Source organism: Chelonoidis abingdonii, chromosome 2 (assembly GCF_003597395.2).
Source record: "Chelonoidis abingdonii isolate Lonesome George chromosome 2, CheloAbing_2.0, whole genome shotgun sequence".
Classification (NCBI taxonomy): Eukaryota; Metazoa; Chordata; order Testudines; family Testudinidae; genus Chelonoidis; species Chelonoidis abingdonii.
The window spans coordinates 57,945,299-57,964,423 of record NC_133770.1 but is presented as its reverse complement, the minus strand read 5'-3'; the positions used below and the strand labels follow the sequence as shown (position 1 = coordinate 57,964,423).

At 38.2% G+C, this 19,125-nt stretch overlaps 1 protein-coding gene across 3 annotated transcripts in view; it reads left to right on the top strand.

The window, feature by feature from the left end:
* Positions 1-19,125, top strand: part of DGKB (diacylglycerol kinase beta) — a 495,108-nt gene that overhangs the window by 355,794 nt on the left and 120,189 nt on the right. For all 3 annotated transcript variants that reach the window (XM_032784097.2, XM_032784098.2, XM_032784096.2), the window contains 2 exons: positions 9,130-9,220; positions 15,720-15,915. In XM_032784097.2, the coding sequence (XP_032639988.1) occupies positions 9,130-9,220; positions 15,720-15,915 (287 nt within the window). The remainder of the gene's footprint in view (positions 1-9,129; positions 9,221-15,719; positions 15,916-19,125) is intronic.

The window sequence follows — 19,125 nt, the reverse complement described above, 5'->3', positions numbered from 1 at the left end:
TTAACTCGATATTAATGACGACGTCGTGTGAACGGATACAGCGTTAAATCGGTATATCGGCCATTAAACCGATTTAAAGTCGCAGTGTAGACCTGGCCTCAGACAGAATGCTGTGGCTTCTCCTGCTCTGTCCCTAGGCCTGCACCAAAGCCCATCAGAATTCCATCCAGTCAAGCTCCAATAGAGCATCTTCTGAAGAGATCCTAAAGCAGAGTTTGTGCCACGGGGCAGCCCTCCCCCTCTTCTGTATAGGCTGGCGGAGGAACAAGTGAGGAGGATGCATCCTTGTGTATATAGAGGGGGTTCCTTCTAGGTCCCTGGAATTTGCTGTAACTGCTTTGTGTCCGTTTAGTAATTTTTCTTACTTGTTTTGTTGTTTTCTATTTGGAAGGGCTAACAATCCTTTTTAAAGGTGTTTCAGATTTTTTAACCTTTTTTCCCAATTGAACATCATTGGGCTACTTCAGTTCATCAGTGAGAGTTAAACACTGCTGGTTAGAGAAACAGAGTAATGAATTCCAGATGGACTTACTTTACAGGGAAGCAGTTCATAAAACTGCTTTATGCATTTTTAATTCTAGAATATAGTGAGTTTCATGCAGCTGCAGCAGCCAGCCACAAGATTCTTCCTATAAACCTGTCCCTAAACCTTTGGAGAACTATAACAATGGTTTCATTAATTTAAGTAGTACTCAGTGTCATATCTGCTTTTACATACCAGGATATTAGGGTGAAAAAAAGGAAAATTGTTTTATTCCTCTGACATAATTTAAAGATGAAATGTGAAGTTCTGTGACCTTGCTCTAAACTATTTGGTCTATTATAACATACATATAGAGGTTTTCAAACAGTGCTTTATTGATTCTCTGGTACAGTCAGGCCTGTTAAATGTGAATTAGTTTACAGACTTCATTTTTGTTCATATTAAAACCCTCTTCAGATTAATGAGTCATTGGTACATCAGCATCTGTTCCCAAGACTGGGGAATTGGGAGAGAAAGTGACAGGAAGTATCAGGATAAATATAAATAAAATTTTAAGTGTAGGAATCGATACGGTGGGTAACAGACACAGAATAGTTAAGAGCATGGAATAGTGTGGTAAAGGTGCATGGTATAGTTTATAGTAACAGACACAGTAAACATATTGATTATTGGTAAAAAAAAAATCACAATACATTTTGCAATACATTTTGCAACCGTGTTAATAATTGCTTTTAATACTGAAATAAATATCTGACTGAAATGAGGAATCCTGGCATTTGCTTCTCAAGGTAACTTATCACAGATCAGAAAGCCAGTTTGGTTATGTGGGAAGTCTCTGTTAAAATCCTATCATTGAAATACCATAGTGCTTTGTAATTACAGGTTTTTATGCCAGGTGCTCTAGGTTAACCTCCTGTTAACTTGTGCCAGTTGAGAGTAACATCTCTATAATCCCTGGAGAAAGATGTCATCTTTTTTCCCTATTAAACAACACAGTGTATCATGTTGCATATCAACACAACACAGGTGTATTCAGAGGTATGACTCCAAAATCATCTAGCCACCCAGTGACTAGAAAAGTTCCAGTATCCTGCACAATGAATGATTATAATGATTGAACCATGGTGCTTATCTATTAAAATATCTACTTTCTGAATAGTATTTTAGGATAAAATTCATTCCTATGTAGAGGCCAGCATTAGTCCTATCCATCACTTAAGTCTCACAGAATATAGGATGAGCAGAGGACGTGGGAAAATCAGCCTCATAGGTAAGACAGAGAGTAACAGTTGGGTTTCAGATATGGAAGGGATGGGAGGGGGTCACAGGAATAGGCAATTTAGAGAGTAAAATAACAAAAAAGAGGAAATATGTATGGGACCAAGAAGGTATGGGATTTAGCAAAGTGATTGAGGGGAAGATCATGTTTGAGTGTGAGAACATGCATGGAGGGAGAGCCTCCACCGTCAGCGAGGAGGTGGAAAATGGATGTTAATTGGTGATATGTGAAGATGTGGATCACAGGAACAGAAGGGAAATGGGTGGAGAGCTGGAGAAAGTGGGAAGATGACGGGGTTGTGCATAGTATAGCAGTAGAAGAGCAGAATATACAAATGCAGGTTACAAAACAAAATTAATTGCAGTGCAAGATAGTTATAGAGTTAAATACTGATAAATTGCTGAAAAAGCAGCTGTGGGACTAGTGATAGACTAAGACAATGGCATGATCTTTTTGAATGGCAGAGCCATTTTTATATGGTAAATTTACCTATGATCATCTGTAATGTAGTTATGTGATCATATGGATGCCTTAGATTGATTTATTTACTGTGCAAATCTAGTTTTGCAGCTGTCCCTGAATAGTCCTTAGGAATTTAGCCATATATCTATACAATCTATGCTTATACCATGTACTGTAGTAGATTAACACTGATTTGCCATAAGTGTAGTTGGTAATGGGAAAGAAAAAGTTGGCAAAGAGGTATCTATTAAAATCTTGCCAGACACACATAAATTTCTTATGGATGTGCATCTCCATTGGCTATTTCCTTACCTGTGCATATGATTCATTATAAAGGAGAACAGGAATTATATGATTGTTAATACAGAACTGAAAAGAAGAACATTAGAAAAAGTCATACAATCTTATTAATATATATTATGTGCTACAATGAAATCATTTTACCTAAGTATAAAATTACCTAGATAATAGATCTATGAACAATGAGAATAGATGGAAAATATGTTGTCTACTGAACACTGCTATAAGAAAGTCAGGACTACTTTTAAAAAAAAAATCTTTAACATCTATGTGTATGAAATGACCAAATATTGATTAATTTTAGCAGCTGAAGATTATTTGGTTTTTTTACTGAAATAAAAATGATTACTTAAGTAACTCATACCAGAAATATAAAACACAGTAGTTGTGTCATGCAATGTTAGCTGTAGGTTTTATATTACTTATTTATACATGTATGTATTTTAATTTATCAGATCCAGTCACTCAGGTAGCCTGATCCCAAACTAGCAACACCTTAAACTGCACGTGGAAAGAGTTTGCAGAATCTTAAGTACATTCAGATGTTTGATGTTTGGGGATGGAAGGTTTTGCAGCTGCTTAGGTTTCTGACTTTTCTCTTTCTTTGGGATAGGGGTCAGCGCGACAGTTTCTGGTGTTAATGTCCATAATAGATATCATAAAATAAAAATATGTTGAGATATAAGAGGCCAAACTCTGATAAGTCAGCGGAATTGCATGAGGTGCACATGCACATAGATTATCACTTGGTAATACAAATTTTCCTAAAAAATAAAAAGATTTCCCCTAGTGTTTTTATAATCTCTTTTTATATTCCCTTATGCTTTATGGTTAAAGTGAATTACTAACTGCCTGAAGTCAGGAAAAAACTTCTCTTTTGGTCAAATTATTCCATTACTTTCCACTAGAGAGATTCTTGGACTTTCCTCTGAAGCCTCTGGTACTGGACGCTGTTAAGTACAGAATATTGTGACACAATATCACTGCTTTGCTGCACTATGGCAATTTCTATATTCCCATGTTCATTTTTAATGTTATACTCTCGCTTTTCAGACCTTAAAGACAAAAACCAAAAACTTCAGTCTTTTCCTGACTCCTCTTTAATTTCCCTGGTTCGGCCTTTTCCCCTCTCCCGATTTTATCTTTGTTTTCTCCCTATAATATGATATAAATTGTAAACATTTATTTTGGGATTCTTCTCTCTTACTGATATTCACCTCTTTCCCTCACTCTGGCCTCCACTTTTTCACCATAATCCTCAGCCATAGCTCTACTCCTCCCAAGTAGGTCTCTCGTTTATGGAAATTTGCCACTCACTTCTTATCCTCTTGCTTCTGGCCGGGTTCTGTGTCTCATTTTCAGTGTCTCCCTCACATCTCTGGCTCTTTGTTCTAGCCTAATTGCCCAGACAGTCCTACGTCTCCCCACACACAACAGCTCTTCATCAAATCTCTTTCCTGTCTCCCTCACCTCCTCTGCCTGCCCCCTCAGGTTCTAAGCCCCAGTCTCCTTGCACAACCTGTCCCAATCTCCCAGAAGCTCATAATCTAATCTCTGCCTCTGCCTCTGGCTTCCAGTCTTCTTACCCAGCTGGTCCCAGTCTCCCTCATGTGCCAACTTCCAGTCCCAATGTCCTTCTCCCCCCTGCTAGCTTCCAGTACAAGTTTCTGACCCTCCTCCTCTCACTCTTTGTTCTAGTTTACTCTGCTACCCCCCATATCAGTAGATGTAGCTCTTGTTCCCTCTGCATTTGAATCAGAAAAAAGCCTCCTTCACACTGCCTGGGCCCAGCAGAGGGACCTCTGAGAGCACATGATGCACATGAGAGAGAGGCCCCCTCCTCTCAGTTCAGGTTCCTTGATTGGCATCAGCCGCAGCATCCCAGAGCTTCAATTTCAGGGAAAGTCCTGTTCAGCCCTAGGCTCAATGTAGGTGGAATGGTCAGGAAGTATAACTGCTAAAAGGTAAGCAATTTCTACTGAGCATGTGCAAACTGCAATTTTTCAGATGCTTATCACTTTGTCAAATTTGAGTGGATTTGCATGGAGATGGCAAAAGACACATCCCTGCCACAAAGACAACTGCTGTGACAAATTTCAAGTCCCTGCTCCAAAGCAAAGACACTACAGCTTTTCAAGAAGAAGGTCTTCAGAATTTTTTAACATGGGTAAAACATGTCTTGTCCATGGCAGGCACCCAGTATGGAAAATTTCAGCCCAAATGGTTAAAGTTGGGCAAAGTTGTAAGCAACTGAAAACAGGATCTTATAATGGGAACTCTTAGACAACCTTAATAATAGGCAAGGCTAATAATCTTATGTATAATACTTTTTAGGTCAGAGAATTTGGGGTTTGTATTTTATTTATTTTTTTAAATTTGCTGACCCCTTTTTATGAATACAATTAATATATTAATCTATTTTCCTTGACTGATTACATAATGAGATGCAGTGCATGTGCTTTTCTGGTGTATAATAAGACATGTATTATTTCCATATTTAGATATAGGCTATTTTCCCAATAATATGCCTTGTAATTTCCTAATCAGAAAGGTTACATAAAATAATTTTAGCAGTTGGGGGTTTCTAATTAACTGATAATAATGCAAAGCTGCAGCATAGTCAGCTTAAGCAAACTCACTTGATTCTTGCATGAAAATAGTGCTCTATGCTTCTTTTTTTTTAATTAAGTGAATGCAGCTCTTATGCAAAGTGTTGGATTGGCAGAACTAGAGACAAAAGACTGCTATTTATCTCCAGTATAAGAATAGTATAGGTGATGGCAGTGTGAGCTTTCCTATACTGTACTGCCAACTTGTTTCAAACAAGTTTTAGAAGATTGTCCCACTTATCACAGCATGCTCCAGTACTAGGGTATGTCTATGCTTAAAACACTCCAGCGGCACAGCTGCAGCGCTTCAGCTGTGCCACTGTACCGCTTCAGTTGTAGACACTCACTACAATGACAAGAGAGATTCTCTCATCACTGTAGTTAATCCATCTCCCTGTGAGATGATAGCTAGATTGACAGAAGAATTTGTCTAGGGAGCTATTGTTGTCTACACCATGGCAACATAGCATAGCTATGTCTTGTAGGGGTGTTCATCAGCCGCTAGGCTACAAGGAACAAAGGAGAGAAACGGCTTGACTACATGGGGAAACTAAGGGCTGGTCTATATTAGAAAATTACATCAACCCAGCTGTGTTGCTCAAAAGTGTAGAAAATCCACAACCGAGTGACATTGTTAAACCAATCTAAGTCCCCATGTAGGCAGTGCTACGTTGATGGAAAATTTCTTCTCTTAACCTAGCTATTGCTTCTTGGGAGGTGGATTTACAGCAATGAGAGAGACAGAGAGAACTCCTCCTGTAGTAAGTGTCTACACTGAACCACTCCACCTTCAAAGTGAATTATGATAAATTGAATTAAGGCCACTTTAAGGCCAGGTCTACACTACCACTTACTTCGGTATAACTTATGTTGGTCAGTGGTGTGAATAAGCCACCCTCCTGAGTGACGTAAGTTACACCGACCTAAGCGCCCGTGTGGACAGTGCGAGGTTGGTGGAAGAAGCTATCGCCTCTCTTGGGGGTGGCTTTATTATGCTGATGGGAGAGCGCTCTCCTATCGGCATAGAGCGTCTTCACTGGATGAGTTACAGCAGCACAGCTGCATTGGAGTAGCTGCGCTGATATAGCACTTCTAGTGTAGACTAGCCCTAATTCTGAATGAGAGTGTCCACGCAAAGATTTAGTGCAGTGTAATAAATCCACTTTTAATTCACACTTTTAGTTAATTCAGATTAATTTTCCATGGTGTTCCCAGATATATGAGCCCAAAGTGTAAGGGTGGTGAAGCAGGATCTTGTTTGGTCTTCACTCCCCACCTGCCATTCCTAGATCCATAGACTACGTATGTGCTGAGGTATTATTAGGTGGGTCTGCATTGGCAGCATTGTGTTTGGATTCAATTCCCTGGCAACTTATTTTTGCTTTTTAAAAAGAGAGATGAGACGCAAGCTTTAAAATGGTTTTCTTTCTGGCCTTCTTGATAACAAATATATCATCTATATCCTGTTCTTCCAAATACAAAAAGGAGAACAAGCATACTGTACTATATTTTAGGGAATAATATGATCCCAGAGGAAACAACTCAGAGATAGGAAATAGATACACCATACAAACAGCAACAGGTAAAAAGATTAATCCACTATCATATAATTCCACAATATTCTGATATATTGACTACATTTTCTAGTAAACATCAAGTACACTGTCAATTCCTTGGTTTTGTTATTCTTTACTCATGGTGATTAAGGTGATTTTAACACCACTATATTCTTGATAAGCATTAATAGAACTATAGAATTGCTATGTGTTTCTTCTCCCCCTTTTGAATGAGAGATTTCAATTTATGAAGCATTAAAAAAGAGCCAGTTAGAGCAACCTTTGCAGAATTGGGGAAGAATTAGCAAGTAAAGGGAAAGAAAAGTTACTTCATTTGGGGAAGAATAACAGTAAGTGTCAAGATGGAAGTCCTTAAAAGAAAAAGTGTATATTGGTTTATTAATCTTTATTGAATAGGAGGATGTTTATTATGTGAAGGAAGAGAAACAATACAGTATTTTTCTGTTTCTTTGAATCAATGTATTGATTAAATTTTCCCTGCTCTTCATTTAAGTATTGTCCCAGAGTATGCAGCAGTAGAAAAATACCAACAGCCAAATTTTCAAAGGGTTGCCAACTAATTTTTCCCCATATTTATCTGAGATAAGGCTGCTATCTCTATGGTATGAAAGCACTGGATAATAAAATGTAGGCACCATATCTTCTACTGATGTCAATTTTGTTCTAGCTCTATTCATGGAGCTAGACCAACTGAAACCAGTTAAGGACATGGATGTGAAAAAAAATTCTCTGATTTGCAGGCACCATGGTAATTAGGCATCCCTACCTCACAGGGGTGTTGTAAGGAGAAATACATTAAAGATTGTGAAGTGTTTTGAGAGCTACTGATGAAAAGTACTAAATAAGAGACAGGTATTATTTTGAGAATATTATTATCTATCATTTGTGCTTACAAAGAAGGGTACCAAAATAGGGGCTGTTTTGAAAATCTAGCCACATAGCTATTTCTGAAAATACTGTCACCTGAAATAGTTTCATACTGCTTATTATAGTTGCTTTGTGAAGCATGTCTCTGTTCTCACAGACAGAGCAGACTGAGGTTTAATGTAGAGTTCAGTGCTGAAAATTGTTTTCCAAGACTTTCAAATAATCCGTGTAAAAGCCCTTTTTGAAAAAGTTGACACTGTTTTACAGCAATATGTCAGCTCGCTCTCTTTATAGTTTGGTATTTTGGAGTAGCTCGCTATACCCTATTCCAGACTCTAGTAGTGACCGCTCCCCTGGTGCACCAGGTAGGATTCTATCTAACTTTTTATCAGCACGTTTCTGGGAATGGCAACTAATGCAGTGTCCCTCCACATTGCCTTTTAACTGGCTGTCGCTTTACAAGCCATAAAATTGCTTTAGGTTTTAGCTGGAGCTACCGAGCTGATAGGGTGAGAGCTACACTCTAGCTGGCAGATTTTATAACTTGATCTATCTATATGCATCTTCCCACTTGTGCATTGATGCAGGATTAGCCACATTCTAATTCAAAGTGCAGTGTACTGTGTTTGTACCAAAGAATGATGGCTACAACTGAATGCAGTATATTAATGTCTGATTTTTAAATGTAAATAATGAAGTCTAACTTGGTATTTTTTGAAGGATAGTTTCTCTTTTTGTCCCAGAATAATAATTAAAGTTTCACTCTGGTTACACAAAACTGCTTTTAATTATATGAAGTGGTATTACTGATGTACTGATTATATTTAACAGTGTACAATAAATCTAGTAAAATAGAAGTGCACGCTTCATTATACATTTGGGAGGCTACACAGGTGTAATGTCTCCAGAGGTTTCATGCTATCCTGTATATTTTCAATATAAATTTTTATCTGTTTTTATTTTAAACTAGAATCCACTAATGAACTTCAAAATGCAAATTCCATGCCCCATTTTACCTGTGTAGCTGTCCAACTGCAAAATATCTGAAGAAATATTAGGGTGGGAATTTTGATTTTCTTTGAATATCTTATTTGTGATAATGAACTAGAACCACTCAAGTGGCTTTGGACAGATTTAATTCTTGTCTTACCTCTGCTTCATCATGAGGATCTCCCCTACTTCCATATGCTAGAACTCTGTGGAATAGGGATTTGAACTCTAAACCACCAGGGTGCAAGACATGATATACGAACCAGTACATTTTCTGAGGCATGTCATTGGTTAAGTGACAAAAAATATTCTGATTGTCACTGAAAAAGAAAAGTCAAAGGTACATTTGAACCTGTCAGTTCCACTCATTCCTGTTATCCCTTTAGGGGATATCATGCAACTTGACACCAACATTTAAGCTTTGAAAATAATGAGCTCATCTATTTCAAATGGGATGGCACACGTTCCCAAGCCTTTGCCATTACTTATGATGGGAGACAGGATGATCGCTTTTTTGTTCAGATACTCAGATTGCATAATCTTCTTTTTTTCCTGTTTCAGAATGAAGAACAAATTTTGGTATTTTGAGTTTGGCACTTCTGAAACTTTCTCAGCTACCTGCAAGAAGCTGCACGAATCTGTAGAAATAGAAGTAAGGAACTAATTAGTGCATGTTACACTATAAAATGTTTCTGATTTGACTGAAATGCAAGGGGGAGGGGACAGTGCAGAGTGCCCAGATCCAATAAGACAGAGGAATGCACAAGCTTTTGACCTCAGACCCAAAATATTATTTTTGTCATGTCTATTTGTGGTGTAGAACAAAGTTCAGTTTGATGATTAGTGATGTCTTAATACAGTAGAAGAGGGCAAGAGGGGAACTATAATATTAGAAATCAATAGGGAAGTTACTATCGCTGGGTCAGATAGAAAAATGAAAGATTGTTGGAGGGAGGCAGAACTGCTTCAGGATTAAAATAAAAAATCTTATTATTCCTAGGTCCCAAGTTTTTATAACCTTTAGAACTCAATTCACTAAAATTGTGCTTGCTTTCCTGAATAAAGGTTAAAGAATACATTTTTTTTTAATCATTCCCCTTCATTAACTACTTTTTCTCTTTGCACAAGGGGCCATCTTACCATTATACATCCAACGTTATCAGAAAAGGCACCCTTGATAGATGTGGACAGAATAGGCATTAAAAATGTTAGATCAGAGAGTTTCAATAGTCTATGGTGTAAGTGACTGATAGGGGCTGGTAGTCACATTATAAAAGTGAAGTGAAAAAATATATAATTAGAAATATAATCCTGAGGATGTAAGTTATAATAATGCAAACATCCCTCAAGAAGATTGAGCCCCTTTGCTTTAGTGATAATAATGGCAAAGGGCCCAGACTCACTTTTTGCGAAGTCAGTGGGATATTTTGCCACTGATGGTAGGATGAGTGGGCCCAAAATGTTAATGAAAGGTTATTAGGGCCTGATCGAAAGCCTGCTGAAGTGAATTGAAATACTCCCATTGACTTGAATTGAATGGGCTTTGAAGCACTTTGAATACTAGGACCTGATCTACACCTAAAACTTCGATCAACCTAGCTATGGCACACCTGGGAATGAAAAGTTCACACCGCTGAGACACATAGTTAAGTTGACCTAAGCCCTGGTATAGACACCACTAGAATAATATTTCTGTTGACCTCGTTACCACCTCTTGGTAAATTTATTACAGTGTTGGAAAAGATCCTTCCGTCACTGTAGCGAATGTCTACAGGACACCACCAAAGATTATTAAGACTGAAGTTCTGAGGCTTATGAGGCCTGGGACTTGCTTAGTTTGTTGTTAGGTTGAAAGGCAGATTTTTTGCTTGTGAAAGTATTTTTTTGCTTCAGAAAAATAAATTGGATGACACTGCCAAATTGCCATTTCTCCTGAAATTAGGAGTATTTATATCTTGCTCTTGAAGGAGATTTTTATACCTAATTTTGATTTTTAAGAAAGTGCTTCATATTCAGTTCTAAATACAATTAACTTGAGAAACATTTTCCTAAATATTTGGGGAACTGACTAGCGGGTTTGATTTTTAAATGTGGGTCTTGGTATATAAGTCTCAGATATAATTTAGCAGATTATAAAGCACAGGAGCAGGTTTTCCCTCCAATGAACAACTTTCCAGCCAGCCATTACATGAGCTCTATGCCTAGTAAGAGTTGATCTCCTTAAACACAGAAGCTATATAGGTGATCATATATTTTTACATCTTGCATTCTCAAAGTTAAATGAACTTCCATCCAGTCTCAGAATGGTGGTAAAACAGAGTCTTTAAATTATTATTATTATTATTAAATTCAAGACATTAGAATTTCGTAATATTATGTATGCTTGTTTTTATTCACTCACTGCATGATGGTTAATATCATTAATGCTAAAGAGAGGTACCTGAGCAAATCAAATGGAAATGGACTCCTTAATATTTAGGTAATAAGTAGTGGGAATAAATTATGCACAGCTATTACCTTAAAAAATAGGTTACTCTTACACTAATAATACCTAACAGTGTATTTGTATTTTATTCTGTTTTGTTTTTATGTTATAAGCATTTTTGTTACAATGTGTTTTCATTTGGTTTGTTACCTGCTGCCCTTTGCCCGAGGATATCACTGCAAATGAGACCTTGATAAATAATACCACATTTCACTTTGTGAATAAAACACACAGAGTACATTTGCTACAGAGCCAAATGTTGCTTAAACAAAGCCCATGAAGATTAAGAATCTGTATCTCTGAACTAGGAGACTTTAATCAGGCATTCTCTGGGCAAATACTGTTTTTGTTCATCCTTATATTTGGTTTCTAACTTAATTAAGCCTGGCCTTCCTAATATGTACTCGGATTTCTTAAGTTCTGTACTTTGTTTTCTGTACAAGATGAACAGTACATTTTAAACCTCAAATTCGTCCATGAAAATGCACTTGAAGGTTACAGGAACAGGCAGTAGTTCAGGAAAAGAGCACATGTTCAAGCGCTATCCTGAATAGGAATACTTTTCTGAATTAAGGCCCCAAAAGACAAGTCTCCTAAATGAGAAGGAAAACAATTTTATGGAGGAAAATGGAAGTCTGTAAAATTAGTTTTCTTTCCTTTGTAATTTGAGTTGTTACCAAAATTAGACTTAAACCTTTACAGAATGTCCTGGGCTATCAGCTTCTTCTCCATAAATACCTTTTTATGTACATGAGCAAGATTAAGTGACAGGATGGTGCAGCACTGTATTGCACTTATTCAGATTCTATAGCCTTCATCTCAGTTCTTTTCAGTAAACTAAATCACACTTGATAGCTTCACTCTAAGACAGATCTAAAATGTTCCAGGCTAATGAATGTAATAGAAAAGCTAACACAGAAAAGTGGACTGCGTCCAAGAATGAACCCAAAAGGAACCAGAACAAAACTATTTTCTAGTTGATATAGACATGATATATACCTAAAAAGCATGTTGTTATATTAACAACACCTTTACATTACCTGAAACAGAAAAAAATAGGAACAGAATACATATGTGATTTGTTATTTTAGCATATGAATGTATTAGGGCAACAAAAAGCTACCTATAGAGTAAACTCCTTCTCTGTGTATGAACAAAAGAAATCCTCCTTTACTAATTCTGAAAGTAACTCATCACAGTGGGATTCTGAGGCCTAGTCAAATAATTGTCTTAGTGTACTACCTGCTGTGTTCAATATTGAGTGAAAATGGAAGTGAGGCCCCGGCACTCTCTTATTTTACAATTCTTTTATTTAAATAATTCCAGTCGGTTTGGGGGATGCCAGACCTTTATAAATTAACAGCAGGGAAATACCAAAGGTGTCAGATTGCATATTTATCATCTTTTTCGTGTAATACTTAAATATGTATTAAGAAGTGACTGACATAAATTAGGCAGATTTCAGAAGCCACAGGCTGTGGCTTGTAGAGGACCCCCTTCTGCTTGACATTTCATCCTTGTCAAAGATCAAATTATTTTAATTTAGGTTGCAAATTATAAGGAATGAAGACTTCTTTGTGGGAATTCCCTGCGGTAATCTGACTTTTGTTGTTACTGCTGCTTGTCAGTGTGCAAAAGATATAATATGCATGCAAATAAGGTTAAAAAATATGTACTATCTAATTATCCAGCCAGTACATTCCACTTGAAGACAGTGGGAGGCCTGACACACAGTATGTGTTTGATTCATTGAGGCCTGCAGGGTATTTACACAAGATTACTTTTAATTATGAAATTAATATCTGTTTATCTAGAATGTATAGCAGTAAGTAAGTATACACATGAACAGAATTTTTTAGTAAAATAAATCATCTTTATCTTTAATACATATAAAATATAGAAAAAACATGAGTTTTCTTCCAAAATGACATTGAAGACACTCATCACCTTTTTTTGAAAGTCAATAAAAATGTGCCTGTTATACTTGTTGCCACAACTGCCAAGTCATTTCAAGACGTCATTGAATGTTACCATCTTCCCTCTCTGAATATTATACATGGCTTTAAATGTTTTAATTTTTGGAGAGACAATATAAAAAGGAAGCCTTACTATTGTGATCGCTCTTGTCTCTTCTCTAGATTTGTAATATTGTTAAAAGCATTTGAAAGAGACAGAGGAGTATCCGCTAAGTATGGTTTGGTTTTGTGCTTTGGGTGAGTTACAGGATAAGTGAACAATTGGGGCAGGGATGATCATAATTATATGTAGCAGGCTCTTTTTCTTGGTAAAAGCCTTAATAAAGACTTAGTGTTAAGCAGAGAAAGAAAATGACAGTGGCCTGTAGAGCAGTGAGCTACCAGATGTCAATGAACTCTCACTGAAGCATTTGTTTTTCTACATTTCTTCCTGGTAATTATATATTGACATTCCAAATTCAGGCCATAATCCTGCATTTAAAATGTACAAGTGGGTTCCTGTAACTATGCAGAACCCTGCTGAAAGGGCTCGATGAAAGTGCAGGCATCCACTAGTATATTGTAAATTATAGGACCGGGATCTAACATATCCATATATACTGCAATATATAATAAAGCATGTGGTTATGCCAGGATGCCTACAAATCTTAGTTGTCTTGTGAGGCATGAGGCTAGGGTGCAAATAACTTCAGCCAATATGGGAATGTGGATCCTGGAGACTTTGGGGGACTCAGTGAATTAATAAATGGATATGAAGTCTTTGCTCCTGTAACGGGTGCAAATATAATCCAGTTTGTAGTAACCAAAAGTTATTTGTTTTCCATCCGGTTGCTGTTCAGTTCCATGCTGTAGGTGGAATGACATAGTGGTCTTGACCTGGTTCCTAAGGGAACAGGTGTCTGTACTGGAAAACCACCACTACCTTGTATGTGTATTGGAAGTATCAGCTGAGAGGCCAAGGACTGAATGAGTACAGAAACTAAATTATCTTCACACTCCTCAATCTACCTCATCTTTAGGAGGTGTAAACGGGGCAGTGTGTAGTAACTCCTGTTCTAAATAGGTTTCCTGTTCTCTGGATAAACAGGGGAGTTTGCTGTTTAAGGGTACGTCCAGACAACCCGCCATATCGATGGGTATGGATCGATTTATTGGGGATTGACATATCATGTCTTGTCTAGATGCGATATATCGATCCCTGAACATGGTCCCTTTGACTCCAGAATTCCACCAGAGCGAGCGGCGGTAGCGGAGTCAACAGGGGAGCCACGGCCGTTGATCCCGCACCATGAGGTGGGAGATAAGTCAAAATAAGATACGTCGACTTCAGCTACGGTATTCCCATATCTGAAGTTGCGTATCTTACATCGACATCCCCTCCTTTCCCCTCCCCGCCCCAGTGTAGACCAGGCCTTAGACTTTCCATCTAGCATCTGTCATGAACACTAACTTTCCTAAAGAGATATCAAAGAAACCAAAGTGGGATTCCTTATATCACTTTCAAGGAAAACTATTATATTATTGAAGAAACTGATTTTTAAAGCAGAAAAGAAGTTTCCTTATGGCTCTACTGATAGCACTTTGCTTCTGGCCAGGAAGGTCTTTGATTTATCTCCAACATGGGCTCATTCCCAATGATTTGACTGCTATATAGTATTAAGCGAGTGTGTGCTATTAGTCTGTCAGATGTGGTGATAAATTAAAGTCCTCTAGAATAGCGGTTCTCAAACTTTAGCAACTCAAGGACCCTCATTTTGATTTTAAAAAATTTGGGGACCCCCCCAAACCTCCTCCCACTCACCCCCAGGCCTCTGCCCCACCCCACTCCTTTTCCCAAGGCCCCACCTCTTCCCACTCCCACTCCACCCTGTCCCTCCTTTTCCCTGCCTTTTTCCACTCTGTCCCCACTACTCCCCTTCCCTCCCAGGGCCTCTTGCATGCTTCTGAACAGCTGTTCCCTGGAGTGCAGGAGGCTCTGGGAGGGAGGGGAAGGAGGTCAGGGAGGGAGAGGGAGGAGTTGATCAGCTGGGCTTGCAGACTCTCTGGAGTACCCTCATGGACCTCAGTTTCAGAAACACTGCTCTAGAAGGTTAATTTTAACTTTAAAAGTAAATTAATGTTCAGAAAAGGGTTTTGATTAACAGCAGTGGAGGTGTCAGAAACTCCATGAAGTCTACGTAGAGACTTGCACTGTTGCTACTGATCTTACATGGAAAGTGCTCAGATACTGTGGTGTTGGGCAGCAGTATAAAACCCTAAAATAGAAAAAGTGGTTCTCTGGGACAGACAGGAGATCCAGTTATTGTGAAGGTAGTGTTTGTGGTATGGATATTTGTCCAGTAAGAGCTGTAGTGAGATCATGAACACATTTCACATCAGTCAATGCGTAACCATCAGATAACAACTTTTCATTTCCAGATAGTTCCATATTTAAGCAAGCAATCTGGGGATGAATAGTAATCATATCCACATTCTGTCTCCTGAACCAGGACCTAGTATCCTTCTTCCCAGCTCATAGTTCCTTTCCAGAGATGATATATATATATATATTTTAGTATTAAACAGAAATATGTATTTGACAGTAGGAGGAATGATGAAGGAAAAAAACAACTGGTAGGTAGAACATTCTGATTTTCTCTTTCTGTCTTACTGCTTTCTCTCTTTATTTCTTTGTTTCCTTTGCTAATCAGTGTGATGGAATTCAGCTAGACTTAATCAATATTTCTCTGGAAGGAATTGCCATTCTGAACATTCCAAGCATGCATGGTGGATCAAATCTTTGGGGAGAGACCAAGAAAAAACGTAGCCATCGTCGAACTGAAAAGAAGAGGTTGGATAAAAGAACCACTGTCACAGATGCCAAGGAACTGAAGGTTGCATGTCAAGGTAATCTTCAGATTAAAATGAATAGCTGGTTCTAGACAGTCAAATAATGTATTAAACTATACTGCTATATGCCCCTTTATCGAAACTAATAGTGGCTTAAAAAAAACAAAACACACCAAAAAAAAAAAAAAGAAATGCTGCAGCAGTGCCCTGGCATAAACACATCTACACTGATAATTGTGGTCTTTGTGCAAACCTACCTTATCTAGATAGGACGCCACATGTGAACCAGACTAAACAACAACATGGAGCACTACTGTTCTATTCTGTAGAAAAAGTGCTTAGTGCTACAGAAGCCAGATAAAAGCTACTCATGAATGGCACTCTACATACAGTTTGGTTTCAGAGACAGACATGCCCCTTTTCTGACAGAATTTGTCCTCCATGGCCATGGAGCTTGTCTCATCATGGTAATAATGAGGATCTGCTACCACACTGTAGCATATGATACCTGGATCCCATCTGCGCTCCCTGATTCTATACACTGCAGTTTGCCTCTCAGCTTTCCCTTCCATTTAGTCATTACTCATTTTTACAGAGAAGATCAGGATTCAGTCCTAAGATGTTATTATTAAGAGTTATTTCAGACAATCGTTATAGTAAATAAGTGTCCATTTTACTTGGTGGGAGCTGGAAGGCATTCATTATAACACAACATTAAATATCACAAGTTAAGAAGTTTAAATCAATTTTTCTCCAAGTTTTACATTTTGTCGACCACTTTCTAAAAGAGAACTTCTCATGAACCCACCTCCCCACACAACACTTCAACATTTTAGACTCAAAATATTATTTGGTACGGACCACATGGAAGGGTTCTACAGACCACAGTATGAGACCATTGGCCTACAGTTATCATCTACAGACTTCTTTTGCTGTCTGTGTATTTTTCACTTTCAAAGAGAGAGATCACTTACCTCAATGGGTTAAAACATTCAAAAGGCATATTTCTCAGTAAACTTGATAAAACTCAGGATTTTTACATGCTGATTTTATTTGAATCATTTTACTTTTGCTGCTTCTCTAAAGATTCTAAAAGTCTGGGTTTTTTTTCCAGATCTGGTACTCTGGCATTAAACTTTTTTTTAAGTCATTGTTTGTTCATGACACTATTATGGGATATATTGTAGCTTTAAACCACTGTCTGACTGGGAGGAGAAGACTGTGTATTGGCAGCAGTTTACTGAGGCATTGTCTTTGAAGTAGGCACAAGGACTCTGGGATTGCTTGGGGACAGGCCACAACAATGGCATCTGCTATTCCCTTCACTCCCATCCTTATTTTAGCCCTGCTCTGATAGTCCATGTGGAGGTGGGGCAGGTCCATAGTGCTACCACACCTTCCTACCAGCTACAGAGTTTCTGCTGCTAATGTCAATACTAGAATCCCTTGGTTCTTGAACACCAAGAGCAAAAAGATCAAAACTGTGCATTGTCCACTGACCAACATGAGTTTCACCAACAAAAGTGCTGGCTTGGACAGTTCTGTGCCAGCAGGAGAGGCTCATCTGCCGACATAGCTAACACCAGTTGTTGGGGGTGGTTTAATTATAGAGGCAGAAGAGCTCTGTCTTGCCTGCAAAAAGAGGCTACACAGGAGACTTTACAGCTGTAGCAGTACAACTGTGCCACTGTAAGGTCCAACTGTAATGTAGGCAAGCCTAACAAACAAAGGGATACAGAGCCCTTCGCATCTAGGGCAGCGATTCACATGCCTTTCAAATTGCTATGGATGAAAACTGTTGTAACCTCTCAGCCGTTTGAAGATCTGTATCGAACGGGATAACAGTTTCAGTCTAGTGACTGGTGGACTTGTCTCCAAGTTACAGTAATAATTATTACACTTTGTTTACATCCTTGCTGGCAGTCTCAGCAGAGATCTCAAGGACTGAATGAAGGACCCTAGTTACCTTTAAAGGTGGTCCCTCCATGTCAGTGTTCAGGAATGTTGCTGGGTAGTGCGAAGAAGTTTGGAATGTCACTGGCTGTGTTGTATCTGTTCTGTGGGTAAACAATCTGACACTGCTTCCAATATCAATCAAGTACCTTTCCCAAGCCTTGTATTAACTTAAACATTTAAGTCTAAAGTAAGTAGTTAGTGGATAAACCCTAGTGGTTACCAGATAGGAAAAAAACAAATTTGTTAGGTGAAGAAATGTATTTTCAAGTTTCAAAGAGCTTCTTTTAAACAACAGGTTTTTTGAAGTGTGTGAAGAAGTACTTTGACTTTACAGTTGGAATTTATAAAGAGCTTTGGTTAGGTAAGGTGAAAAGTTTAAATCAATCAGCTATCAAAACAGCTGACTTCCTGTCTGTTCTCAGACAATATGATTCCTTTGCTAGCTTCAGAATAGTATGTCCTTGAGTCACATCTTGTCTTAGATTAATATCTTTTTTATCCCTTAAATACATTTTAGCTACTTAAAGGCTTGTGTATTTTTTAGTTTGGAGCAAACATTTCACAAAATGTTAAAGACTTCTGCCAAAGTTTGTACTGGTGGTTTGAGAACCAAGATAAATACACACCTGCATGTTAATCTCTGTTCATTTATTTACTTAGTCTGAATAAATATCCTTTCAGCTGGTTTTATATCCAAACACAGCATCTAATCATAAGACCTAACTAAACAGCCACACTTTATAGGAGACTATTAGCTAACATAAGGCTTTTATAAGGATACATATCTGATTTTTCTGAAAATCTAATTCTCCTAATTAGGACTTTTGAGCAGTATTAAAGATCATTTTTAGTATTATCAAATAATAGCAATGCAACTGTGTCACTAAAACTGTGGATCAATCTGTGTTTCATTAGAAATCCCTGCTTTTGTGATTTTATAACTTGACCATAAAAATGAGCATTGGGCTGAAGCTTGGCATGCACAGCCTGAATCCTGGAATGATTAACGCTGTCAGCACTTAAGAGTGGATTGTGACTGTGCAATCTGCCCTAAATAAGAGGCATCATGTTGCTTTGCTGACCCTGAAGCAGGCCAGGAGAGAGACTGTGGGACTAAACTGCACTAAGTTTATGCCTAGTGCAGAATATGTGGCCTGATGCATGCAGCAACACCACTGCTTGTATTGAAGGGAGAGGAGCCAAAGCTCTACCTACTCCTGGCCCCTCCTGCCCATGGGGTGGAGGGATGTATTTGTTCTATGGAGCCTGCTTCCTCTCTTGCGTTGCTACTTGTGATGGAGCTAGCCAGCA